We start from the raw sequence: 27986 nt of genomic DNA, 5'->3' as shown, positions 1-27986 counted from the left end.
GCCTTCAGTACAACACAGGGGATCTCACAGTGCTCAAGTGCCTTCCTTCTATACAAGAGTTGGTAATGCTGTATGCACCGTAACTGCAGTGTACGCAATGCTACCTTCCCTTCATTTGCTAACTGCAGAACTGTACAGGTTTCACATGTTTTCCAGATAAATGAAATGACAAAGTTAGACCATATTTTGTTATTTTAAATATGTCAGACTAAAATGCTTTTATAATATATTGGTATGCAGGGATAAGTAAAAAGCAACTCAAAACAGCAATGAAATGCCACTTCTAGGGACCTCAATTTTTTGTCAGTGTTAATTAGCTTTTAGGCAAGAATTTTGCTCCATATGGTGAGAAAATTCATACTTTCCTGACAATAATAATGACACAAAAATAATGACAAACTTTGATTCAGGAATTTCAGGCTTAGAATTGGTTCTAAAGAAATTATTAATAGGGAAAAAAAGAACTACACATTTAAAAAGTTCCTATATGCATTAGTAAGGAGTAAAAATTAGGAGAAAAAGGTTAAATAATGAAATGGGTGAATAATAGAGTCATTCATTAGCAAACAGAAGATACTATATTATCCACTAATAATTTATATTATAATAATTCATAATGCCTATAGCTTAGTTATTAAAATAGGAAGACCTAGAGGCACAGGAAAATGTTTATGAAGTGTTTGGCTTTTCTTAAAAAGAGCATATTATAATAAAATTATACAACTAAATTGTGTGTCCACACCGTGTCTGCTCCGCAGGCCATGGGGATCTGATCAAGGGCAGGAGGTAAAGAAAGGGAACGTGGTGAGACAGACAGTGGCTCTGGCTCTCATGAAGAGGCAGAAGATGGGAGAACAGCAGGGTTCTCCTGACCTCCCCAGCAGGCCAGCGATCACACACTTCACAATGAGCCCAGGAGCACTCAGTGACTCCGTTCTGTCTGCGGTTCAAGTGTGGCCATTTGATTCTAGATGTAAAAAAGGTCCACTCTCTGAGTGTCTGTCTAGGTCAACAATGAGAGCAATGAGGCTGAGGAGAACCGCTGGGGTCAGTCGCAAGCTCCTGTGTAGCCAGAGGCTCGAGAATCAGGCGATTTCAAGTACACTGCAGCCACTTTCCTTCTTTAATGAGCTTCAGCAGGGCCGCTGAGGACTCTTGCTCTGTAGTCTGCGCTGGCCTTCAATGTCAACTCGTGCCCTGGGCAGGCCTTGGAGTCTGGAGCACATTCTGCCAACAGTGAGTCCACCGGGAGTTCAGCCTTTTCCATGGGGGACAGGGCAGAGGGGTGAGGGAGCCCTGACCCCAACCGGGAGACATGGACCTGGACACAGCTAGCGGTACGTGGGTAGGCTGCGGTTTGACAGGTTCATTCCCAAAGGAGTGAGAACAGAGGGAGGGCCAGCAAGGCTGGGCAATGAGGTCAGATGCAAAAACGCGGGGAAAGAGAAGACTACCGAAAGGCATGGGGCTCCCTGGCCTGGAAGACAGGGAATAAACAAGTGTCCCTGCCGAACTTCAGAGATTCACTACAGTGAACTGCCCTGGCACAGACAGCCTACCTCCTGCACAGATTGCATCAGGATTCAAGCAAAGTTTGTTGAGAACAAGACGCCTCATCCCCGAGGATGACCAACACTTCTGCCTCCACTGTACATGTAAGGAGGAAGGAGCAAGGAGAGGTACGATCCTAACATGATACAAACCAACATCAGCCCTACACTGGACTGTCCAACTCCATTTAGTAGTTCTGTCTGATTAAATACTAAATAATAAGTACAATAATTTTTATGAACAACTTTTCAGAAAATTTCACATTTTATCCTCCTAAAAAGGCACTCCAAAACAAGAAACCTGAAATGTTAAATTATGTTTTCCTGAAATAAATCCAGAGTGTGGAAAAGTCTACTCCTAACTTCAAAATTCAAAGAAATCCTGACTTTGGTGCTAAACCCAAATCCTGACTTTGGTGATGCCAACACAATCTCTCGAGTTCTAGATTCAGCTCCAGCATAAAATACAAAACATATATGCTTGTGGCATATAAAGTGCAAGTATGGGCTCAATGCTTTACCCCTCCCTGTACCAGTCCCTGTGTAATGTACTTTGCTGTTCTTCTCATCGTGAGGTAGAACCTATTTCCCTGACCCTTGACCATGAACTGGCTGGTGACACTTTGGCCAAGAGAGTGTGGCTAAAGTGACAGAGGCCAGTTAGTGAGCAGAGGCTTTGCCTGCTCTCCCTCCCTCTCCTGGAAGCCTGCCACCTTAGATGAACCAGAGGGGGCAGCCTGCAGCAGGAGGAGCCATGACATGGAAGAGAGCCCCACGTCCCAGCTGAATCATCCTCAACCAGTCTGTAATCAGCTAACTTCCAAACAAGTGAAAGAGACACAGCTGGTCACAAGCATGAGTAGGCCTTGGCTGAGTCACAAGGACTGGAGACCCAAAGGCTCATGACAATAACGTACACCTGCTGCTTTACTAACTCCATATTGGTCTGTCACATAACATAGCAAGAGCTAACTTATACAATGTTATCTATTTCAAAGAAATAGTAGTGTACCTTTAAGAACGTTTAAGACTGACCTCAAAAAAAAAAAAGCATTCAGCATTTACTAATGCGCAAGATTTCAAAGTGTGTAGTAAACAAATAACTGTAATTTAACTCTTCATGGAAATTTAGACTATCCATTTTGCACTGATTCTAATTTGAATCCTTGGATAGAAAAAAAGTTACAGAAAAAGCATAGATGAAGTCACTACTCTTAAATGCCACATTATAATACTTATCATCCTGTCTACAAAGGTTTATAATTCTGTATGCTGTTTTACCTTCCTACAGATGTATAAAAAATAGACTTCGGACCACAATTATGATTAAGTATTTCTTCCATGGAGATTCATCTTTGATCAGCTAGAAGACACGCCTCATGCTCAGAATAGGAGAAGGGACTCCTTTTCATTTTTTCCAGTCTCTTTGTCAGATGCTCTCAAAGAGTTCACAAAAAGCAAGGTTACTTTAAGGAATCATCAAGCCTTTAAAGTCTCATCTATTTAAGTTATAATAAAGTAGAAACAAAACTATATTCAAAGAATGATATTTCTTCTGAAAAGCACTGGCTCTCAAACCAGAAGGCATCTTGTAGGATTAATGATTAATATTTTAAAATCTGCAATTCTACATACATTTGGATTCAATATATATTTTTCAGTAGTCTCTGGCTGAAACCTCAAAAATCATGCCCACACTTAAGGGTCTCAAATAGCACACAGGTATTTTTATAAAATCACAAGGCCAAGTTCAACCTCACCTAAAGCATCAGCTTTTCTAAACCTTAAATATCTTTAATTTTTTTCTTAAAAACACCTTGATTACCCCAAAGTAGAAAAATTAAAGCACTAGTTATCTTTAAATTTTACACTGCCATAATACAGACACTTTTCAACTAATTAAAAACAGAATTTCAGCAAATACTATATGTTACAAATTAAGACGAAGGTCCTGATTTATTTCAAATGCTGACTGGCCAAATATTAATTCTGAGGAAAGCTGACTGGCCACTCATAAGGATGCTAACACTGTTTCACATCTTGGTATATCTCCAAACATTGCTGTCACCTACAGCATAAAACATATTTTTCCTAGTCTGACAGTACCTCCAATGGAAATAGAAGAAAATGTGAAATTCTGGTACTCTCGATGGTTGCTAGAACATTAAGATGTTAGCCTGAAAGAAGAGGAAATGATATGGTCATCAGTGTGATCTGCTTTTATCAAATAAATAGCAATTTCCTTCCAACCAAGTTTCCGGAACTCTGACCTCTTCATTTCTGCAGCCAGTTTCATTTGGTGACAGAGGGAAAACATAGTTACAGAGTTAATTCTCTAAACTAAAAGGCAGAGAAAATGGTCTCTTTCTGCAGAGCAGAATTAGACTAAGAAAAATTAAAATGTTCACCCTCTCCTACAATGTAGAGAAGAATTCCAGACAGCCAGGGCCCGCGAGGACCAGGCAGGCCTGCTGACTCCATCTCAGGCAGAATGTTATCCCGGGAGGAGCATTCCTGCCTGTACCCAGCATCTGCATTAGCCCACTCCACACCCACCCCAGAAGTCAGGGGATGACTTTCCCATCTGCAGATGTTTTCGTTTTGACTAAGAAACCATTCCTGCTATAATCTTTCACTGTTAGAATCAAAACTCTGGTGGATTCCTATGCCACCAAAAAGACTAACAAATCATCCCTAGCACTGAAGAAAAGAAATAATCTAGAGAGGTTGGAGTCAGTAAGGTTCATGTAACACTCAGAAGACAAAAAACAAATTAAAAAGTCTCAAACTCTGACAGCCTAGAAGTTGTAAAATGTGAGGCTAAACTAACCCTGGGAAGCACAGTTTGGGTAGTGAGAACCGTAGCCCGTTTTAAATTCTGTTGTATGCTTCCTATTCCTAACAGGTATGTTTACTGTCTCCAACTAACACTGGAGACACTACTGTGAGCTTTAGACTGTTTTAGGTACTGGAAATTTTTTTAAAGCCACCATTTAATTAGTAAACACAAACACGTTAACTGGATACAGGCTATGCAGACAGACAAGATAAATAAATCCAAAGCAACAATAATAATATCTGATTAAAATTAATTAAGCATAACCAAGTAAGACACTACAAGTGCTGAAGAAAGCCCAGAAAGGACAGAGGATGATGGCTGGTGGCTGGGGAACATTACTCAATGGTGGAAGTGGAACTTGAAGTGGACCAAGAAGGTGAAGTAGGGCCTGAATACCAGAGAAGGGAGGGGAGGTGCCTGATGGAAGAGCCACGTGAGTCAAGTTATCCAGGTGGGGAAAAGTACAGATGTTACTGGAACAGAGCACATGTTGGCTTTACTGGACATGAAAGAACCACTGAGAAGGAAAAGATAAGGGTGGAAATCAAGTTGGGCAGGGACCAGTTCTAAGCCCCCAAAGTTCTTTTGCAGACATGATGAAATAAGGAGCTCATGAAAGGTAAACAGGGAAAAGACGTGATAAATGCCACGTTAAAGACATGAGCTTGGCAGGACAGATTCAAATGGAGCCTCCCAGAAGCTAAAGAAGCCACATAAATGCTACTGTAGTGCTGGAGGCTTAAAAAGAGGGTCAAGAGGGGATGAGGACAAGCCCTTGGGGAAAGACAGCAGGTGTGCAGAAAAGGGTTCCGGCAGCAGGCTGCTTGCAAGGTTAGCCCAGGGCTTGTGTCTGGGTCCTTGGATCTCCAGAGAGTTCTCAACATTCCTCAACTAAGAAGAGTGGCTCACTGTGCTTAATGTTTGTACAAAACATATGGCTTATGCCGAACCTGCTTTCTATGAGGAGTCTGAAGTTTTGGTACAGGCCAGGAGGAGGGCACCTACATAACTGACCTCCAGTAAAAGCTTTGCACATCAAGTCTCTGATGAGCTATCCTGATAAACAATGTTTCACATGTGTCATCATAATTTGATGCTGGAGGAGTTCAGCACATCCTGTGGGACTCCAAAGGGAAAGGACACTTGCCTCTTGTCTCCAGCCATGTGCTGGGTTGATTTCATGTCCCTGGACTATCATAAATCACAGGTGTGAGTACATGGTCTGAGTCCTATCCATCAATGAGCCTTGTCTTGGGGATCCCTAATAGCAGGGGAACAAATTGATTTCTAAGGGAAATTATATGTCTGACATGACCAAAAAATTGAAATAAAGAAAAGGCATGTCTCAAAGACATTATAAGAATTTAGATTTATAAGTGACTCCCAAATGACAGTGCCCTATTCAGGCAGGAAATTTTTTATTTTACTCACACACAGAAGTACAGAGGAAGTAGAAACATCCTGAGTTTCAGATGATATCAAAGTAATAAAATGGAAAATCAATGGGAATAAATAATGATAGTTAACATTTAAGCTAAGCACTATTTTATGCCCTTTATTCTATTAATTCATCGACTCTTAACAAAACCCTATAAAGTAGGTACTCTTACTATTTCTATTTTGCAGATGAGAATACTATGGCACAAAGAGGTTAAGCACCTTGTCCAAGGTCACATGGCTGGGATGCAAACCCAGGCTCTGGGGCTTCAGAGTCCATGCTCCTATCTCTGCTATAAAAAGAAAATGAATGTAGCAGTGAAGGGTCACTTAACAATAGGGGAATAAATGCACTTCCACCCAGGCTTCCTGTCTTCTCACTTCAGCTTATTTTATAACACAAATTGAAGGATCTACTTTTAGGCATTACATGACAACTAAAATACAGCAGTTAACACCTGATTTTCTGTATAAACTAACAACTTCCACCTATGCCAGGATTCTCCTAAGCATAATGCTTAAAAATCAAGCTGCTTATTTAGGATTATGCTGCATTAACCATTAGTAAATGTACTGGTTTTTTTTTCCAAAACTATCTTAATATGCTTAGAAGAGGAAACAAATACATTAAATATCTGATGTATTAAAAAAATAGAAAGATGCTACAAAAATATTTGAAAAGTTGGATTTTTGTAACCTTCATCATTTACCAACCTGTGTGCAACCTCATAAAACATTTCAAAACACATGAGATCTATCTTTGTTTGACTTAGGCCAAACAAAATTGAGTTTCCTGCAGAAACCAATCTTGGCCTCCAGTCCCTGAAGCAGTAGTATAAGCAGGATCATCTCCAAACTATTTTTCAAAAATGAAGAGAGCCAGCCCATAACCTTAACATGTTTATAATGGTTTACAATAGAGCTTGTCCCTTTTAAAACTCTATCATTCAACCAACTGACTGTTTAAATGTTTGTGCAGTTCCAGCAAAGAAGTCCAAGAAAGCAATCTGCCTAGGAAATTAGCTCCTGCTGCCTGGCACACTTCAGTCCTGTTCTGAAAGCACAGTCTCACTTTCTGTTTCCCCTGTCAGAATGCAACTGCTGCAGTTCAAATTCTTAAACTTACTACTGAAGCTATCTTGGTGGGGGGTGGGGGTTGTTTTTGTTTCTGAAGTTTCCTGAAGAGAAAGACAGTAAAGACAATAACACTTCTTCCTTGATTCAAGAGATACAAAAAAAATGTTGTGAATTTATCATTCTTACACTTTGCTCAAATTCAAAAGCTCAAGTTTTTCTTTCCCAAGCGCAGGCAATTTAAACTACAGTTTATATATATATACGCACACATACACATATATATAAACTGTAAAATATATGAATTTAGGTTTATATATAAAAAAATATGAATTTAGGTTTAAGAGTGAAGTTTAAGCAAAAGGGCTTAAGGTATTTATCACTCTGAAAAAAAAACAAATGAATTTATGCAAGAAGTTAACACCATTTTGTTCATGACATATTACACTCAAGCCAGTTTCTAACCAGTGCCCTAAATTCATTGCCCCATCCACTAATTACCTGTCCAGGTGTGATGTAATTAAGCCTTAACAGTCCACACTGGCTGATACTGTTTGGAGGGTTGACTGCAGTTAACTGTCATACATAGTTTGGTTTTGGAAATAGGTGGGTATGTGTGAATGACCCTAGGCAAATACATCTCAGAAGCAGAATTTTAAAAAGGGGAGAGGAGGGAGAGGAAAGGGACAAAATGTAAAAGAGTATTCTCCCCCAAAGCAAGTACTTGACAAATAACTCTCCTTCCTTTTGGAATAGTGGTTCTCAAAGTGTGATCCCTGGACCAATGGCATGACGATCAAAACCACATGGGAGCTGGGCACAGTGATGCACACCTGTAATCCCAGCAGCTCAGGAGGCTGAGGCAGGAGGATCACAGGTTCAAAGCCAGCCTCCACAATTTAGCAATACCCTGTCTCAAAATATGCAAAGATCTGAGGGTGTGGCTCAGTGGTTGAGTACCCCAGGTATTAAAAAATCAAATCAAAACAAAACCACATGTGAAATTGGCAGAAATGCCAACTTCAAGCCCCATCTGAGTTTCCCACTCAGAAACTCTGGGATGTGGCACCGTAACTCTAACAAGACCTCCAGATGATTCCGGAAGCATGCTCGAGTTTGAGAATCATCATTCCAAAGAGACCAGAAAATGCACACATTAGGCCTAGAACAAACTCAGTCTCAGCATTATTGCCATTTGGGGGCTGAATAGCCCTCTGCATTCCAGGCTGTTAGGCAGAACATCCCTGACCTCTCCCTACATTCTAGTAATATTCTCTCCCCAGTCATGACAACAGGAAGTATCTCCAGACATTGCCAAAGTTCCCGGGGACCAAAATCATCCCTGGTTGTGAACCATTGAACCAGACTTTAGAAAAGTGGGCACTTATTTCAGGAAGACCATTAGATCTTTCACTTTTCTAATCAGAATACTCTTAGCTCTCACTGATGATAGCTTTTATAAAATGAACTCACTCAGCTGCACCCTAAATCTAAATGTTAACAGTTACATTTCTAAGGATTAAAGCACAAGTTGTATATAAAAGGTACAAGTCAATTTCTCTTTAAACTCTGAAAACTAATAGAAAAGATCATTAAATCATGGCAAAAAGCAGATGCACACATTTTACACTTGCTGCTAGAGCAGTCACTGGCTGATACCACCTGAACTCCAAAAGTAGAGAAAAAATGAGTGCACGGCAAAGAGAACTGGGTTCAAATCTCAATCATGTCACTTTAGAGCTATGTGATTTAGGGCAGTGACTTCATTGTCCTTTGTGCCTTAGTTGTCTGACTTATCAAATAATCATTACACTATGTCCCACAATGCTCCCAGCAAGGCCTGGGACAGTACCCTTAGCTAAATGCGTTGCTATTTCCACAGTAAAAGAGATGAATGTTCACAGTGCAAAGGATAATAAAGGTCTTATCTGTTCAGGTCAGGTTTTTGTATTAAATGAGTATTCAGGTCCAACTTACACGCACACACTTTTGACTTTTACCATGTACTGAACTTTGGAACTGCTAATATGACTTCCTAGTGGAGGGGCATGCACACTGGATATAGTAATACACTTAAGTCCCAATTCTGTACTTGTAGAGAGAAAGGACCCTCAAAAGACTAGCCATTGTTATTTATAAAGTACAAATTCAATCATGTTATCTGATTGTTTTGAGCACTTTGATGGCTCTTTACTACCTACAAAATAAAGTCCAAATTCCTTTTGGCACACAAAAAGGCCCTTCCAAAACTGGACACTGGCCTTTCCTGTTCTCCGTCCTCTCTCCTGTCCTTTCTCATGCCATGGCCACCCACACACCTCTTGTTCTGGCCACCTAGAAATAACTATGGTCCTTTCCCCCTGCTTGGTACAGGACATGCAGACCTTTTCCACACACACTCCTGGGAAGGAGGAAGACCACTTCTGGGGATGTCTTCTAGGAGATGCTCCTTGAACCCTGGACCCAGACCAAGGAGCCCCCTCTTCCTCTGTGTCTTCCCATCACCCTGGGAGACAGTCCACAGAACTCTCTCTTCACTCCACTGTCTAGCCCTTGGGAAACAGAGATCTCTGTGGTAGCTGTCTTTCTACATCACACATGTACCAAGGGCCCAGCACTTGGTGTGTGTCTGACACATATCTGGATGAGTCAAGGTCAGTGTTCTACTTCCTCAGGCATACATGCTAGCTTCCTCAAGTCAAGTGCCATAAATATCCATGAATCAGAGGTTCCATGAGGGCAAGTACTGTGGCGTTTGATCCCTGTTGTTACCCCAAGGGTCTGGTACTCAATAAATACATTATCCCTAGATACATGAATGAATAAATGAAGAGTACATCACATATTTAAAATAATGTGAAAAACTCATCAGTGGCACCACCAACAACAAAAAAAAGCTCATAACCAGGTGCTTTCATTAACTCTCTTAAATTTTAAATGTGGCACCTACTGAAAAGGCTTTCCTACTTCCAAGGAAGTTCCATGGGCCTGAAACACACATTAGAAACTTGAGGCACCAACCGTCACCGGCCCAGCCATCAACCAGAGCCCTGCAGGAACAGTGGTGCCCCAGGGGGAAAAGGAGCTGATCCAAGACTCCCCAGAACAGCTTAGTGATCACTTTCCATAAAACATTTATTAGCATCGCTCCTCCCCAACAGTCTCAAATATTCAGCAATTTACCTAACATGAAGGAGTCATGAATAAACATTTTACTAAATAAAGACTGCTAACTTTTATAGTGTATCTGCATCTATGTTCATATCACGCCAACACCCTTATTCTGTCCTTTGTCTTTTCTACTTCCCATCTTCTCCTTATTTCTCGTGCACCCCTTTGTGCTTACTCCCTTCCTGCTTCACACACCCACACCCAGGTCCTACTAATGGGTCCCTACCTTGTTTGTGGTCAGTTAACACATAAGCTGCAGGAAGAGGCCCCTGCCTGCAATAAACTCACTACCTAATTGAGAAAAGGGTCCTAAGCTTATCCAGAATTGAAATACAAAGGCCAAACAAGAGCTCAGGGTTTTAGGGTTTCTCTTCCCATTCAGGAGAGGCCCTCCATGTCACTCACTTCAAAAGGTATAACTACAAAAAGCAGGACTCAATCTTCAACAGCAGTACCTTCCTTCCATCTTCCAAAGAATCTTTTGGCTTTTGGCACATCTCTACCTAAGACTGCTTATTGTATCAATGAAAAACAGTTCACTCAATAAACACTTACACATTCCCATGTGAAAGCCACTCAAGTATTACACATTTAAGGTTTTAAAGATGCTCAAGTTTTAAAACAAGTAATATTGTTTCAATACAGTTACCCTGCCCTGAAGAACAGTGAGCAGAGGGAAGTCTTGGGTCATCTGACTTCACAGAATGTCTGTGACTCAAAGTAACTAGTTTCACCTTCCTGGCCTTAGTTTCCTCTTGGATGAAATGAAAAAACTGGACCAAATCAATGTTTCCCAAAGTGTGGAGGGAGTCCAAACCAGGATATCTCATTAGTACAAGACAGGTCTTTGTGTGCACACAGCTAACACGTCTTAGTTTATTCTTTATAGTGTTAATAGTTTTCCTAATGCTAGAAGTATAAATAAATTTCCTTCGCAAATAAATGAATCTGTTCTTCTTTAAAAGGAGTCACTTTTATTTTAAAAGACTACTTACAAACTACTTAGTAAATTAACAGCTCAAGTGGTTCTAGCAGCTGATCTTGAGGCCTGGCAGAAAGCAGGGAAGTGTAAACCCCAGTTCCAGAAGGAAGAGGTGAATACCCTGGAGGTTCTTTGCTGGGAGGAAATACCAGGGACCATAACAGCTGTACTCAACAGCCAGTCCTCCAAGCTCCCAGAGAAGGAGACTTGGAACTGACCTGGGAGGGCTAAGAAATTCCTGAGTTGAGTGCCAGGTGAAAGGAGAGAGAGGAAGCTCAAAGGTCCTGGGCAGAAGTACCAGGTCCCATCCTGCAGGGGAGGGGGTCCAGGGCCAGAGGGCGCGGCGGGGACTGGGATCCCTGGGTCCCAACATAGAAGGGAGCCTTGAGGACTAGCTCCCTGGTCGGAGGGGTGATTTGAAGACAGGGGTGCAGGGGTCCCGAAGTGGAGAGGCGCGCTGGGGACTGGGGTCCCTGGTCCAGAGCTGGAGAGGCGCGGTGGGGACCGGGGTCCGGAGCTGTAGGGGCGCTGTGGGGACCAGCTCCCTGGTCAGAGGGGTGCATTAGAGACAAGAGTGCCGGGGTCCCGAAATGGAGAGGCGGGGTGGGGACCGGGGTCCGGAGATGGAGGGGCGCGGTGGGACGAGCTCCCCGCCGGAAGGGCGCGGTGGGGTGGAGGCTGGAGCGCCCACGGGAGACCACTCGGATCTCAGTGGACTCGAGGCGTCCTGCCGCGCGCCAGTCCCGGGAGGGCCGGCGCCGCGGACCCCACCGCCCCACACCCCGTCGCGCCCCGCCCGTCCCACCTGTCCTCGCTGGCGGTGATCACGCCGTCCTCCTTGGGGATGAGCAGCGCGGCCGTGACGGCGTCCTGGTGGCCCTCGATCTTGCTCAGCAGCACCGGGCGGCTGCTCTGCGGCCTGGAGTGGATCTCGGCCGCCATGTTGGCGCGGCCGCGGCGTCCCGGCGGCCCATCAGCTGACGGCGGGCGGGCGGGCGGCGGGCGGGGACGCGCGGGTTCCCTCGGCAACGCCGCCGCGTGGGCGCCGCGCCGCCGTAGCGCCGCGAGTACCGCCGCCGCGCGCCCGTAGTGCCTGGAGAAGCGGCGCGGCCGCAAAGTCCGAGGCCGGCGGGGACCGCAGAGGGCTTCGGCCGAGAAGCGGGGACAGCAGTGAAGACTCAGTACAAGAGTCATCACCCAGGGATGACTGAGCGGCCGGAGACCCGAGGCGCTGTCTCTCAAACCAGGGCCCTCGGAAAATAATGGGACTGCACTGCATCCACCGTAAGAAGCCATTGTCGGAAAGACACACCTTAATTAAAATGTGAAAAAATATAGGGCATCTTCGAATCTACTGCAGACGATACTCGAGTGATGACTGTATGTCAGGGACTATCCCAGTTTCTTTGCACAGATTATCTCACCTAATACCGATCACCGTGGGAGGTGGATAGATTGGTGTTCCCATGTTCCTTATTTATTTATTTAGAGATGAGAAAGCTGAGCCACAGAAAAGTTCATTTACCCGCTTAATGGTGCACACCTATGAGAGAGAGAAGAGCATTTCTTAACCTCCCAGAGCTGACCAGATACCGCCTGACCCGCTTTGGTGTGACTAGAAGGTGGCAGGGCTCCTGTCTGTGGAACACAAACGTCGCACAGACCACTCTCTAACTGTGTTTAAATGTAGCCATATATGAACATTGCACAGACCACCAAAGTGATCAAATGATCGAACATGCTCCTGTCCTGGCTACTATGAGTGATTCCTATTTCTTTACCAATTATACCTTTAGCTTCTATCTAGTCTTGCTTCAACTAGGTAAGATTTGTTAAAATGTCTAATCTTAGAATTACCCCCACTTCCTGTCAACACCCAATCCAGAGGGAAACCCTCTTTTCTTAAACAACCCCCCTCAATCATCTAGCCTGAGCTCAAATTCGTATAGCCTGTTACCCAGATGCCCCTCATTTCCTGGTGATGCGCCTTCTTCCAGCAAGTAATCAACCTCACTTGTTCCACTGTGGCTGTACTCCTGCTGGTTTTAGCTGGAGGACCTTGACAGTGAGTTAAAGGTCATGATTGGGACCCAGGAAGTCAATGATTCCAGCCCTTCCCTGTGAGCCCCTCACCCCCTCTACTGTATTATTCTGGCACCCGAACTGAAGGATTGCTCTAGAACTGGGCTGTACATTATCCACATAACTACTGAGCATTTGAAATGTGACGAATCCAAAATGAGATGTGCTATAAAGTGCAAAATTCATACCTGATTAAAAAAATATCTTTGGTTACAGGTGAACACAATGGCTTCATTTTTAATGTGGTGCGAGAATCAAACCCGATGCCTCACACGTGCTAGGCAAGCACTCTACCACTGAGCCACAACTCCAGCCACACATAGCTGATTTTAAACACTCCATGTAAAACAAAAAGGATGTAAGATATTTCATGAATAATTTTCATATGGATTGTGGAAATGACACTACTTTGGATATATTGAATTGAATAAAATAGGATTAAGATTAATATGATTGAGTTTTTTCTTTTCTTTTTTTATTTATTTATTTTTTAGTTGTTGATGGACCTTTATTTTATTTATTCATATGTGGTACTGAGAATTGAACACAGTGCCTCATACATGTGAGGCAACCACTGTACCACTGAGCCACGAGCCCAGCCCAGTTTTTTCTTTTTTTAACGTAAGTAATAAAATGTTTGGACTACAGATGTGGCTCCATGGCGTTTTTATTGGACAAGGATGCACCAATACTTTCCTATGTTGAAATTAATAACCAAACATTCATAGACTCATTTATTCATCAATTCACAAGCTTGTATCACACACCTACCATGTACCTACCATATGTTGACAAGAGGATTAAGACATGGCTTAATGCAAGGCTTACACAAGATAATGTCTAGAAAGTTGACTGAAAACTTTGGTCAACAAATAACAAGTATTTCAAGTACCTATTATGAGGCAAGTGCCTTTCCAAATGCAGCAGTGGCCAAAAGAGATAGGGAAAAAAAATTACCATTAGAACTTACACTCCAATGAAGGAACCAGATAGTAAACTAGATAACTAAATTATATGGTATATTAGAATATGTTAAATGCAATAGAGAAAATAAAGCAAGGAAGGGTGGTAGGAAGTATAGAGGTGGTGTGGTTTTTACGTGGGATGGAGGGGTGGCTACAGAGATAAGAGCACAGACCACCTTCTTGGAAGAGGAGAGGTCAGCAGGCAGTCTCTGGTCTCAGCTCCTTCAGGGACTGCCTCAGCTGCTGAGAGGCACGGTGCCTTCACAGTGCAGCTTGCTTTCTGTAATTGAACAAGATGAGAACATGCAGGCCTGACCCTCAGGCCAGATAGTCAATGATATAAGGCACTGGAGAGATGATGGTGGTGTTCTGATTGTCCTTGTGATGAGAAGTCAGGTTCTAGACCCATCTTGAAGGTAGAGCCTGAGATTTTCGCTGGATATACAATATGAAAGAAAGAGAGGAGTTGGGAATGACTCCAAGATTTGTGGACTGAGCAACTGGAAGGATTGAGCTGCCATTTATGAAGCTGGGGAAGATGTGGAAGGAGCAGTTTTGAGAGAGAAGAAGAGAATAGGAAGCTTCCTACGTTTGACAGATCTCCAACAGATTATCTCACAATACATAAAATATTGCAAAATGACACCTTCACATGTTTCCTTCAAATCCACTTATCTGACTGATGTCCCATGAAATTTCAATACTTTATATAAATACAATGGCCTGTCATGGTAGCCTTTCACTCCTCCTCAGAGAATCTGCTTCTGCCAGAAATCTATTGCCTTGTTTTGGGATAGGTGTGGAACTCCTCTTTTGTTCCTTTCCTTCCCCAGTGCGAACCTTGTATAGGCTGAGATGAAGCAATCAGATTCTCTGCCCTGAAGGGTTGAGTTAAGAAACCCAATGAGCTGTGTGTCCTTGGCATTGAAGATTCCTGAGTTAAGCACTAACATGCTTTGGTCTGTTTCAGGGAGATGAGTGCAGGGGACTCTGTCTAGGACAGGAAGAGAGGACAAGGCCTACTTGGAGGCTATTACAATAACCAGGGCAAGAGGTAAGAGGAGCTCTCAGGTGCCTGCTGTAGAAATAAGTTGATGACCGAACAAAAGAGGACATTTGTGAAAACAGGAACAATTAATGACAGGAATCCAATCTGGGTGACTGCAGGGACAGTCCAGACCACAGAAAAAGGTACCCCTTTGAGGGTCTAGATGTTCAACAGGCAAAACAAAAATGAATTCTGATAAGCCTCTCTCGCTGACTTTATATAAGGTTATTTAAAAGTTCATACTGTTTGACAGAAAAGTAATAAAATGATGTAACTAAAGAGTGAAAAATGAAGAAAAAATACTCATAATTCCATTGTGACTATCTTATTTTCCCAGTGCTTATATTTTTTAAAAAAACTACTGTTACATTGTTTTTAAATACAAATCATAATTTGGGGGCAAGACTTGCGGAGTAAACAGAATATTTGCTCAATGGTGGCTGGATAGATGGTCTGCAACTTTAAAACTAAAAATGAATATAAATGTTTTCTGATAAAATTTAAGTGTTTTGTTTAAAATGAAAGTGAAACAAGTTTTTTGCTTTGCGTTAACTACAAAAGAATAAACAAGAGAGCAACTGACTGGGTGAAGTAACTTCTCCCAGCAATCTTTGGACCCAAAGTCCTCTCAAGCCACGTTGGTTGCAAAATAATCCATCACAGGCAGAACCAGCACATGCGCGTGCGCACTAAAATGCTTCGGCTGCGCATCGCCCCCTGGTGGTGTTCCCGCCTTCCGCCTCTTTCCGTCCGCCAGTTCTTGGGGAACTGGGTTCCTGTGACACTGCTCCGACTGTTTTCCTTCCGGCTTCCATTGCTTTCTGCCTTGCACAATGGCTTCTGGACTGGTGAGGCTGTTCCAGCTTGGGCCTCGGTGCCTCCTGGCGCGAGACGCCCCCACGCTCGTCTTGCCGGTTCGGGGAGTAAAGGGTTTCCGCGCCGCGTTCCGCTTCCAGAAGGAGTTAGAGCGGTGGCGCCTGCTCCGCTGCCCACCACCACCCGTCCGCCGGTAAGAGCCTCCGAGGCGTCTGCGTGGCCGTGGGGCGGGCGGGACCTGGGTTTTCTCCCCACGATTTGTGCCCGGCGTCGACCGCGTGTCTATCTTGAGCGTAAAAGATTTGGAAAACGTGGAAGAGACCTGGTTGGGTGGCCTAAGGAGAGGGGTGTGTGTCCCGGGCGGTGTCTAGCGCTGGGCGCCGGTCTTTGCAGCGCCCCTTGGGATCTTAGGAAGAGTGTGGGGAATGGGGATGGCTGCAGGGCACGCTGTCCCCGGGCCTTGGTGAGGCCTGGTAGCCTCGCTGTGAGGGCAAGAGGGAGGAAGCTCCGCAGCAGTGCCAGCTAGGGCAGGTCACATACGGACTACGCACCCACAGGTCCGCAGCCCAGAGTAAAAGGGAACCTTCACCCTAAGGATCTGGCCCCCATGGATCTTGTTGCAGCCTGGCAAAAAGAATCGCCCCAGATGAGCGCACACTTCACACAGGGCCCTGCTGATGAACCCAGCCTAATTCCATCTTAAAGAAAGGGAGCCACCTCCTCATAAAGTCATAAGAAGTTAATTTCTGTTTTACTATAAATTACTACCATTTCTAAGCTTTCTTGGAACGCCTGCCTGTGCCTTGAACTCACCCATGCCTGGCTTTCCCTGACCAGATAACAACCCTCTCTGAAACCTCAGTGGCCTCATAAGTTCTGATGTTGGGATCTAAGTTTATTCCCTACATTGAAATGTTAAGCCATGTAGATCTTTAACCTACTATCTGCCTTTGTATTATGCTTGTCAAAATCCTGTTATCTGTAAGTTCTCAAGACCCCCCCCCCCCCCTTACAACGCTTTGTGCTTTAAAACTATGTTCCTAGAGAGCTGGGGGACTGTTCTCTAGCCCAGGGTTTTCAGGAGGGACAGTCCTGGCCAGAATTACAAGCTTGCTTTAATTTGATTTAAAATTGGGGTCAGTGGTCTTTTCTTTGTGTCCTGGTTTAACACCTTCATCTTGCTTTTTTTCTCTTTAATAATGTTTTTGATGTGTTTTAAGGCAAAGACAAAAATAAAGATGGATGCACTTCACTCTATTTATTGGCATTTGAACGTCACATTATTGCTAGTATAGCCAATGAAACAGAGTGTCTTTGAAGTGATTTTAGCTTTGGAAACTTATTCATGGTATAAAATTTTGGTAACAACTTAATACTGTTCTCAAAAAATATTGATCTAGTTTATACGTCTACAGTAGGAATATACTTGTCAAAGATTATTGTTCTTTTTATAAAAGGAAAAAAAAGTAATCTCTTCCTAATTCACTTTTCTTTGCTTATTATAAAGCTAAGTATTTTAAACTTTTAAAGTAGGAAGAAAATTTGTGAATTACATTGGTCCATATATTATATACCTGTATACTTTCAAATCAGATCTTCATAATTTGTTGCCCCTTTTTTACTTAAAAGTTTTGAGTATCACTTTTCTTTAGAAGAAGATGTTTTAGTTCATTCTTGGAAATGATTATGAACTTTTTTTTTTCCCTTCATGCTAGAGATTGCATGCAGGGTTTGTGTATGCTAGGCAGGCACTCTTATTACTGAGCTATATCCCTAGCCCATGATTATAAACTTTAACATATTTATAATATTGATGCCAGATTACTTAATGACTAATTTACATGGATACCTCCAAAACTTAAATTTAGTAAATTTATAATAAATATAATGTACTTGCTGTTTATGGTCTGAATCCATGAAATTATGTCTCATACCTAAGTGGAAAGCGTAGTTCCATTGTTAGAGCAGAAATGAGCAACCTAAAGGTTATAACAGTGGCTTAGTTTCTGATGTGGAACAACCAGTTTAATGTGACAGGTCAAAAGGAAAATTAATCCTACTATATATGTGGAATATAGCAAAAGACTGCTAGCATTCATCTGAGTTTTTATATTTAGACGATTAGAGCTTGGCATTAAAAAAGAAGCAACCTTTTTTCATTTCCTTTATACAACTAATAAAATTATAGTGCAATGAAAAATTTTTATGTAATGATAAGATCTTGTTCTCTTGACCATCTCTTACTGTCTTTATGTTTTCAGTTCAGAGAAGCCCAATTGGGATTACCATGCTGAAATACAAGCCTTTGGACATCGATTACAGGAAACCTTTTCCTTAGATCTTCTCAAAACTGCTTTTGTTAATAGCTGCTACATTGCAAGTGAAGAGGCAAAACGGCAAAATCTTGGGGTCGAGAAAGAAGTTGCTCTTCTGAATCTTAAAGATAATCAAGAACTATCTGAACAAGGAATATCTTTTTCACAAACTTGCCTCACACAGTTTCTTGAAGATGAGTTCCCACACTTGCCCACTGAAGGCATCAGAAGTCTAGTTAACTTTCTAACTGGTGAGGAAGTTGTGTGTCACGTGGCTAGAAACTTGGCTGTAGAGCAGTTAACACTGAGTGCAGAATTTCCAGTCCCCCCACCTGTATTGCAGCGGACTTTCTTTGCAGTAATTGGAGCCCTGCTACAAAGCAGCGGACCTGAGAGGACTGCACTTTTCATCAGGGTAGGTAGTTGTTAATTGCACGTGTTTGGACATGCTTGAGGTAGAAAGAACAAAAAAAATTCCTTTTCTGATTCATTTCTTTAATATATCACCTTGGAAGTGACATTTTTCTTCCAACAAAAATCCATTAAAGATCTGAAGCTTTTATATAGTTGATTCTTACTTATTACAGTCGGCTTGTACTAAGGACATCATCAGAAGTGGATAATTCTGGATTGTGACTTCCAAGGAGTGCAAATCATGTCATCTTCAGCTTTATATACATCCTAGGGCCAAGGATAATGCCTGTGCTTACATGGCAGTCAGTAGGTATTTATAAATGAATGAGGTCAGGAGTCACTGCAGGCATCTCAGGTAGTTGGAAACATCATGCTTGGGTACCAGCTACTGTTTGCACTAAAAAGTGATCCAAGATTTCTGAGTTCCTGTAAGGTATCTCTTTGCTATCCAGTACCTTAGCTAATTGAAATTCTTATGTAATTGGTACAACTGACTCCCACTGTCTTTGTAGAATTTATTAATGGGGAAAAGTTTTATCCTTTGCCATTAGATGAAAAGATGTTTACTGTTCAGTAATAAAGAATTCACAGGGTTACTTATAAGTAACAAAAACAGGCTCTTGATTTAGAAATTGGAATATCAGGTCCATAAAACTTGCTCACTTGCTTTTGAAATCTATTCAGTTAGATACCAAGTTTGGTGATTTTGTTAGAGAAAAATACCTCTCTTCACCACCATTGCAGACTTTGTTCATAGGCAAGCCCTGTCTTCGTCCTCCTCCAAGGAGGGCCTGTGATAGGTAGGATTTCTTTTTTTATTAGTGAAGCTGAAATAAAAGTTCTTGTGCTTGAATGATTGTTATAATGAAATTGACTTTTTATTTTGTGAACTAAGAGATCTTTTAAAATTTCTTCCCTCTTGACTACATTCATCCATCCTGTGTTATTACCAGTGTTTGTTATATGAGTTAATTGCAATGTAAAATTGCTGTGAAAATAATGCTTCCAAATTTTCTATACAATAATTTTATTGACAAAATTATTTTGCCTTGAATGTGTGTCTTTAACGTGATTTTCTGACAGAAAATTTATTAGATTTATTAGATTCATCATTAAACATTTTTTCATCATTAAACATTTTTTCTTGGTGGTAGGAATTTAAATCTAAATTATAAGATTCTATCTTCTGCATAATTTTAGTGGACCATATTGATGCTATAAAAATTATAGTTGATTTTTATGAAAGTTTATATGAAAAAAAACTTGGGGAATGGAGGTGTAGCTCAGTGGTTGAGTGCTTATCTGCTATGTAGGCCCCCGAGTTCAGACCCTAGCATAGGAGGTTGGGGGTATATAGGCCTATATGGGAATGAAAAAACATAGGCTGAAAATTTCTTATCCAAAATGTTTGGGATGAGAAGTGTCTTGGATTTGGGATTTTTTTCTTTCAAATTTTGCAATATTTGCAAAACTTTACTAGTTGAGCTTCCCTAATCTGAAAATAGAAAATTTGAAATCTGAAATGGTCCAAAATTTGATTTTGAGCACCAATATGATGCTTGAAAAGATGAGATTTTAGAGCGTTTCAGATTTTGGATTTTCAGGTTAGGGATGCTCAACCAGTAAAGTTTTTCTGTTAAAAGTGTACTTAGAATTTTGGTCCTTAGGTTCTTTGTATTAATTTAAATGTATAAACTGCTGTTTTTTATGCAGGACTTCTTAATTACTCAGATGACTGGAAAAGATCTATTTGATATGTGGAAGGTAATAAATCCTATGGGACTGCTGGTAGAAGAATTGAAGAAGAGAAACATTTCGGCTCCTGAATCTAGAATTACTAGGCAGTCTGGAAGCACCACAGCTCTGCCTTTATATTTCATTGGGTTATACTGGTTAGTAAAATTTCAGTCTTCATAATTTCATTGGAAGCTATAAAAACACAACTCTTCACAGTTTTTGTTGTTGTTGTTGTAGATGGACACAGTATCTTTATTTATTTATTTTTGTGTGATTCTGAGGATTGAACCCAGTGCCTCACACATGCGAGGCAAGTTCTCTGCCACTTTAATGCTATTAAAGGTCAATCCCATGACCTTTAATAGCATTAAAATTTTTTTAAAAATCTCATCCCCATGGGTTATTTGCTACTTCCTTTTGATCATTCATTAAGGCAGGCAAGGATTCTATGTTTTGCTGATGGTAGTTTTCATTGACCAACTATTTACTATAGAATCACATAGGATATATGTTTGACTAAATTTTTCTGTGTAAAAATAAATTTTGACTTGTTTTTTTATAAATTGAACCTGAATCTACTCCTGTCAGCAGCTTCAGCTGAGCCTATAAGTGGAAAATGTGTAAAACAACCAATGTTGAAAGCTTTTTAGTTGCTAGTAAGAAATTGATCTGCCCCACATTGATTTCAGTATTAAGATTAAAGTGTTTGGGGCTGGAAGTGTAGTTCCATGGTGAAATGCTTGCCTGTCATGCACAAGACCCTGATCCCCAGCACTACCAAAAAAAAAAAAAAAAAAAGTTAAAGTGTTTAATATAATCATTGAATATCTAAGAGAGCTATATTAAGATTTAGGTCAGTATTTTTGGAAATTTTGTGTGATGAAGAATTTTATGACTATAAAAGCAGTGGAAGACATCACAAAGGAGAAGATGAATAGAACTATATATTATAAAAGTTTCATCTTCAGTTTCATGTGAAGTATAAAGCAAAAACAATGAGATTCATTCTTTTTGCTTATTAGATTAATAAATCTTAAACACAACCTTTATCAGTACTTTATCAGCAATTCATATTCTGCTAGTAGAGAAAGAAAATGTATAATATTGCTGTAAGAAATTGTCCCAAGAATCTCTTAAAATTTTCATGCCCTTTGATTTGATATTTCTACTTTTAGTTATCTTTGAAATATCACAGATAGAAATTTGTAGGGAAAAAATATTCATTTGTTGTTTTCACGTCTGTATATACTACGTAGAATAGTTCCTGGAACTTGATAGTCAGTAAATTGTTATTGAATTAATAAAATATTACAGATAAGTTTGGCATCCAACAAGGGAGTGAGAGTATATATACCCAACCAAATATAGTAATAGCTACTGCAGGTGATTTTTAAAGAATTTTTAATGACATTGGGAAATGATTTTTCAACTAAAAAATAATATAAGAAGCAAGTTGCCATATTGTTAACAGTGATTGTCATTGGATCATAGTTTTTTCCAGAATTTTACATAGTGAATTTTTAAAGATGATCGGTGATATAGACATCATTGGATTAAAGCATGATGATAAAGCTTCTGGGTTTCAACTTCATTTAGATGATTTTCTTTATTCCTCACTTTATGCAATTTGTACATGTATAATTATTATAAAGTTTAACTTACATGATTAATGTTTGTTTCATTTTAACTTTTTGAGGTAGCAAGTGTTTTATTAGCAAATTTATTCTGTGTTGTAGTAATTTTACCTATATAGCTTCATTTGTTTTTCATTAATTTGGCTCTGCACTTTCTTAACTTCAAGTCACCTTACTTTGAATCCAGGTAATTTGATGGCATTGATATGTATGAATCTTTCAGAGAGATCCTTCTTTTAATAAGGTGAAATTGTAGATCAGGAAATTTCCAGGAAGTAGGTAAACAAAATTAAGAAATAGCAAAACAGGATTATAGTTATTTAATGTGCATATTCTTTGTTTCCTTATAGGAACATTTAAAATTTTTAAAGATGACCAGTAATAATAATAATAGAAATATCAGCAGGGGAACTTATTTTATTTATTTTTTTCTTACTAGATATGCATGACAGTAGGGTGTAATTTGACATATAATACATACATAGAATAGATATAATTTGTTTCAATTAGGACCCCATTATTTTGGTTGGATATGATGTAGAGTTACATTGGTTATGTATTTTCATATAAGAATATGAAAGATGTGCGATTCATTTTACTATCTATTCTATTCCTATCCTCCTTCCCTTCTCTTTATTCCCTTCATTCCCCTTTGTCTAGTCCAATGAATTTCTAATCTTCCCCTCCCTTATTGTGGGTTAACATCCACATATCAGGGAGAACATTCTGCCTTTGGTTTTTGGAGACTAGCTTATTTTACTTAGCATGGTATTCTCTAGTTTCATTCATTTACTGGCAAATGCCATAATTTCATTCTTCAAGGCTAAGTAATATTCCACTGTATATATACACCACATTTTCTTTTTCCATTCCTCTGTGGTAGGGCACCTGGGTTAGTTTCATAGTTTGACTATTGTGAATTGAGCTACTATAAACATTGAAGTGGCTAGGTCACTGTAATATGTTGATTTTTAGTCCTTTGGGTATGAAACAAGGAGTGGGATAATGGGTCAAATAAGTGGTTCCATTCCAAGTTTTCTAAGGAATCTCCATACTGCTTTCCAGAGAGGTTGCACCAATTTGCATTCCCACCAGCAATGTACAAGTGCACCTTTTCCCCCACATTCTTGCCAGTATTTATTGTTACTTGTATTCTGAGTAGGGTGAGATGGAGTCTCAGTTTTGATTTACATTTCTATAATTGCTAGAGATGTTGAACATTTTTCATATATATATATATATATATATATATATAAGTTGTAGATGGACACAATACCTTTTTTTATTTATGTGGTGCTGAGGATTGAACCTAGTACCCAGTGCATGCACGGAAAGTGCTCTACCAGTGAGCCACAACCCCAGTCCCTTAGAGTTTTTTTTTTTTTCTTACAGTTTTTTGACCATTGGAATTTCTTCTTTGAAGTGCTTGTTCAGTTCCTTAGTCCATTTCTTGATTGGGTTTTTTTCTTCTTTTTTTTTTTAGTGTTAAGTTTTTTTGAGTTCTTTGTATATCCTGGAGATTAATGCTTTGAGGCACTGGTGGTAAAGATTTTTTCCCCTTATGTAGACTTTCTGTTCACATTCTTATTTGTTTCTTTTGCAGTGAAGAAACTTTTTAGTTTGATACTGTCCCATTTATTGATTCTTGATTTTACTTCTTGCACTTTTGGAGTCTTATTGAAGATTAGTTTATTAGAACACTAATTGTCAATATCTAGTGCTTACTTGCTTTGGGGGAATAAATTAGAGTGCATGATAAATATAAAATGTTTTAAAAATCCAAGTAAGTTTTAGATATCTAAAGTTTGTAATTTAAAATATAGAGCTGATATATCCTCTATGATAAAGTTTAGGTGGCAAATTCAAAAAGGACTGTTTTTCAACCATTTTTCTTCAAATAACTTATTTCTTTATTCAGATAATTCACTCAAAATTATTTAAAAACCATCTAATAATGATTCCCAGGAATATTTTTAATATTTCAGGTTTTTACAAGAAGATGTATATTCCACTTCTCCCACTTAAAAAATCAAGCCTATACTTATATGTGCATGCCTTGCTTTTTTGACTTGAAAAATACTGGGCCTAGTAAGTTGTTTATATTTTTCTGGGAATGAAAATTCTTTTTGTCTAATTCCTATATAAAATGAACTTGCAACAAAACTAGTTAAACACCAAGAGGTACATCTAAAGCTGTCATGTTACTTCTGGGGACATTATTAAAGTGAGGGTCAGAAGACGTGACTGCTTTGTGTGCTGTCCTGTGAGGCACCTTGTCATTGAAGACCACTGTGTGTTTTCTTTCCAGTGATAAAAAGTTGATTGCAGAAGGACCTGGGGAAACCATACTGGTTGCAGAAGAGGAAGCTGCTCGAGTGGCCCTTAGAAAACTTTATGGATTCACAGAAAACAGAAGGCCCTGGGACTATTCCAAACCCAAAGAGAACGTAAGAGCAGAGAAGACCAGCTCTGCCAGCTAGCCAGCCGGCAAAACCACGGGGAAAATGTCAAGAGATGTTCCAAGCTAAACATTAAGATTATAAAGACATAGATCTTCATATTGTGTTCCTAAAATTATATAAGCATTCTAGCAGGTCACAGGGATTTTAATTTTAATCTCTGTTTTCCAAGAAATTTTGACTAAAGTCCTTGGTTTTATTGTTGTGTATAATTTGTACAGCTAGGTATATTTTATTCCCTTCTAACTTTGAGTTATTATAATTTAAATATGTTTGGTGTGGAAACTCCGCTCTAATACCAATAAAAATGTTACTCTTTCAGTGTTACATTACAGTTTAATTTGATATATTTAGAAGTGTAGGAGGTTGATGTACTTTGCTTCTCTAATGTAAATTTAAGTAAGATAGTAATAGCTTGAAATTTCCAGAAATGCAAACTACAGACCATAACTAACTTGTATTTACATGATCTCTAGAGTCTAGGTTTAAAATTTTGTGTATTTCTAATATATTCCTATTGGGGGGATGTGGTACCAGGGATTAAACTCAGGGGCACTCGATCACTGAACCACATCCCCAGCCCTGTTTTGTATTTTCTTTGAAGACAGGTCTCACTGAGTTGCTTAGGGCCTCACTGTTGCTGAGGCTGGCTTTGAACTCGTGATCCTCCTGTCCAGCCTCTAGAGCCGCTGGGATTATAGGTGTGTACCACGGCACCCAGCTCTAATGTATTTCTGACTCAGTTTCTATAAAGCAAGTAAATGGCAGATAAATTTTATACTTTTAAGAAGTTGCCTTTTCTAAGAAAATGAAACTCAAGCAGCTTACAATGTTGCTAATGGGAAAATAAAATATAAAATAAATTGACGGGTTCAATTTAATATTCCATAATTGTAACAATAGTTACTATATACCAAGCACTGTCCTAAGTATTAGAACACAGTTAATTCAGTAGAGTGTCTTTCTGGTTCTTTAATCTTTTGTATTCAGTTCAGTAATCCTCCAACTGCAAATTCCCTTTGATTTCTTTTTACCATTTTAGCAATAGTAATAATTTTTAGATTAGGCTGCTGGTAATCACTCTCACAGTTTAACAAGAAAAGCAGGACTGGAATTGAGAACCGTAAAAATGTTAAAACTAAGTGTTCTTTTGCCATGAACTCTTTCTATAGAGGAAGATGAAGGACCTTTAAAACTCCTTTTCTGGCATGTTGGTTGACTGTTTTCTTTTCAGTCTAAACAGGCTGCAGACTGGAGGGCTGAAGCAGATCTAAGGAGCTCATGGTCAGGGGGGTTGTTAGGCTTCCTGACTTGTAGCAGTCAGGGTCCTGGCAGGAAAGAGGAAGGCCGGCATGTAGCACAGGACTGTTCCAGGGAACCCAGAAACATAATCCAGTGCTCTCGGGATGGCACATAAAGCAGTTGGCTCAGGCCTGCAAAGGCAAGGGCTGAGCCACCTGACAGGATTTGTCGACTTCTAAAGAGGCAAACAAATCACAATGATGGGCAAGGAGAGGGACTGGGAGAATTAAAACCCTGAAATTGGCCCAAACCAATTTCAAGCCCCAAAGCAAAGAAGCCATGAAAGTCTGCCTGCTGAAATAGCCAGAAAGAAAAAGGGCAGGAGGATCCATCTGAAGCAGCCTAGGAAAAAATCCAGCCCACACCCAACAGCTTGCAGATGAGCATGACTTCCTTGGCGCTACTGCAGAAGCACGTCCCCAGGCACTGGTTCAGAAAGGCCTCCACAGGTCTGCCCTGTGGAAGTAAGACCAAGGACCCAGTCCAGGACCAAATCGTCTGTGTTCTTGAAGCTGCAAAGAAGTGCTTCTCAAGCAAGCGATGCCGAGGTGGGCGATGCTCTGTTTTCAGCTCTGGGTTTATGTTGGCAGTAAGGAAGTCTTTCCACTCCAGAGCGTGACCGTGGGGGCAGCTGACTGAGTGGTCCTGCCCACAGCCCAGGCACAGCTCAACCCAGCTGAGAAACAAATTCCCTTCCTGAGACTGGCTCGAAAAGTAGAACTTGAGTCATGTTTAAGAGGATTTACAGCTATCACAGGTAGTTAAGGGACTGTTTCTATCCGGGGAAAATTGGAGGAGTATCTAGTTGGCTGGATCGATTGGTTTAAATAGAGATTCACCTTTTTTTTTTTTGAGTGTTAACTTCAACTCCAATAATTGAACACAAGGAGAAAGGACCAAACCCAATAGTATAAGCATCACTTATGTTTGTCATCCCAAACAAGTAAATGTAACTTGATAGGTCTCTAATTGACACTGTGGGGAAAGACATAATAATGAAAGTTTCTGAAAAGCAAGAGACTGTAAGCCGGCATCTTCCACAGCTTCCTCATCCAGAGTATGTGAAGGGCCAGATCCTAGCTAGAATACTACTCTAAGGAGTTTTTTAGGTGGGTTTTTTGAAGTTTTTAGAGAATTTTTTTATTTGCAAACTCAGAAATCCCTTTCCCCTCTACTAGTAAGTGCAGAAAATATAATCCCAAATTTCTTCAGCTCAGGGCAGTTTGCCTACAATGTTGGAAGGGAACTTTCCTTACCTTAGGTTTTTAAGGAAATCCTGATTTTTCTAGATTTCCATGTGGAACAAATCTAGCTTTAGTTCATAAAAGTATTTTGCAAGTAAAGAGATCCATATCCCTTAATTAAAAAAAATAATTGTGATTTAACATATTACTAACCAAAATCTTTAAACTTCAATTGTTCTTCCTTCCTCCCTTTCTCCCTCCCTCCATCCTTCTTTCCTCCCTTCCTCCCTCCCTCCCCCACTTCCTTCCCCCCTACCTTGCAATCCTTCCATGGATTGAAGCCAGGGGCACTTAACCACTGAGCCACATTCCCATCCCTTTTTATTTTTTATTTTAAGATGGGTCTCACTAAGTTGCTGAGGCTCACTCTGAACTTGCATTCCTCCTGTCTCAGTGTCTCAGGCCACTGTGATTACAGGCATGAGCAACTGCACCTGACTGAATTGTACATTTTTAAATCACTCACATATATGTAATGGGTTGGAATGTAGAAAAATTAACATACTGTTGCAGTTCCATGTGAAATAGCTGGAAACTTGGAACCAATCTCTGGATAACTCTGTCTTATGAGAATAAACAGTGCAAAAGTTTGATGTGTGGGTAATAGGGGAATGGGTGCAAGGGTGTCTTCATGTGGAATTGGTGTCTAAGTGCATCAATGATCATTTTGAATACTGGTATTTGATCTGTGTTGTAAAGGCAATCAAAGCCATAAGAAAGTTGTTGTGATATAAAAGTATTGATGCTTGAAGTTGGGTTGGCGCCAGAGAAAGATATTAGTTGATCTACTTTGAAATGAGACCTCCTTTCCACCTTTTCCTATTTTTTAGTATGTTTAGCCCGAAGAATAAATTTACCCAAAAAGATCCCTTAGTCAAAATTTAAAGTTTATTATCCATTGACTCAATTACATAAAG

The 27986-nt window shown here is 40.3% G+C and overlaps 2 protein-coding genes across 4 annotated transcripts in view; one reads left to right on the top strand and one right to left on the bottom strand.

Annotated features, from left to right (window-relative positions):
• The window catches only part of Wdfy1 (WD repeat and FYVE domain containing 1), a 44975-nt gene extending 32939 nt beyond the window's left edge, over positions 1-12036 (bottom strand). For 2 of the 3 annotated variants that reach the window (XR_013092314.1, XM_076865956.1), the window contains exon 1: positions 11859-12036. Coding sequence is in view for 1 of the 3 variants with exons in the window: in XM_076865956.1 (XP_076722071.1) it covers positions 11859-11995 (137 nt within the window). In the remaining 2 variants the exon portion in view is untranslated. The remainder of the gene's footprint in view (positions 1-11858) is intronic. The other variant, XM_076865957.1, reaches the window with a different exon arrangement.
• Positions 12037-15920: 3884 nt separating this feature from the next.
• Positions 15921-27662, top strand: Mrpl44 (mitochondrial ribosomal protein L44). Its single transcript, XM_076866221.1, has 4 exons — positions 15921-16157; positions 18226-18694; positions 20407-20585; positions 24373-27662. The coding sequence occupies exons 1-4, from the start codon at positions 15982-15984 to the stop codon at positions 24542-24544; spliced, it is 996 nt and encodes a 331-aa protein (XP_076722336.1). The 5' UTR covers positions 15921-15981; the 3' UTR covers positions 24545-27662.
• Positions 27663-27986: the final 324 nt, after the last annotated feature.

The sequence above is a fragment of the Callospermophilus lateralis genome, chromosome 9 (genome assembly GCF_048772815.1).
Source record: "Callospermophilus lateralis isolate mCalLat2 chromosome 9, mCalLat2.hap1, whole genome shotgun sequence".
In the NCBI taxonomy this organism is placed as follows: Eukaryota; Metazoa; Chordata; class Mammalia; order Rodentia; family Sciuridae; genus Callospermophilus; species Callospermophilus lateralis.
This window is presented reverse-complemented; position numbering and strand designations above follow the sequence as displayed.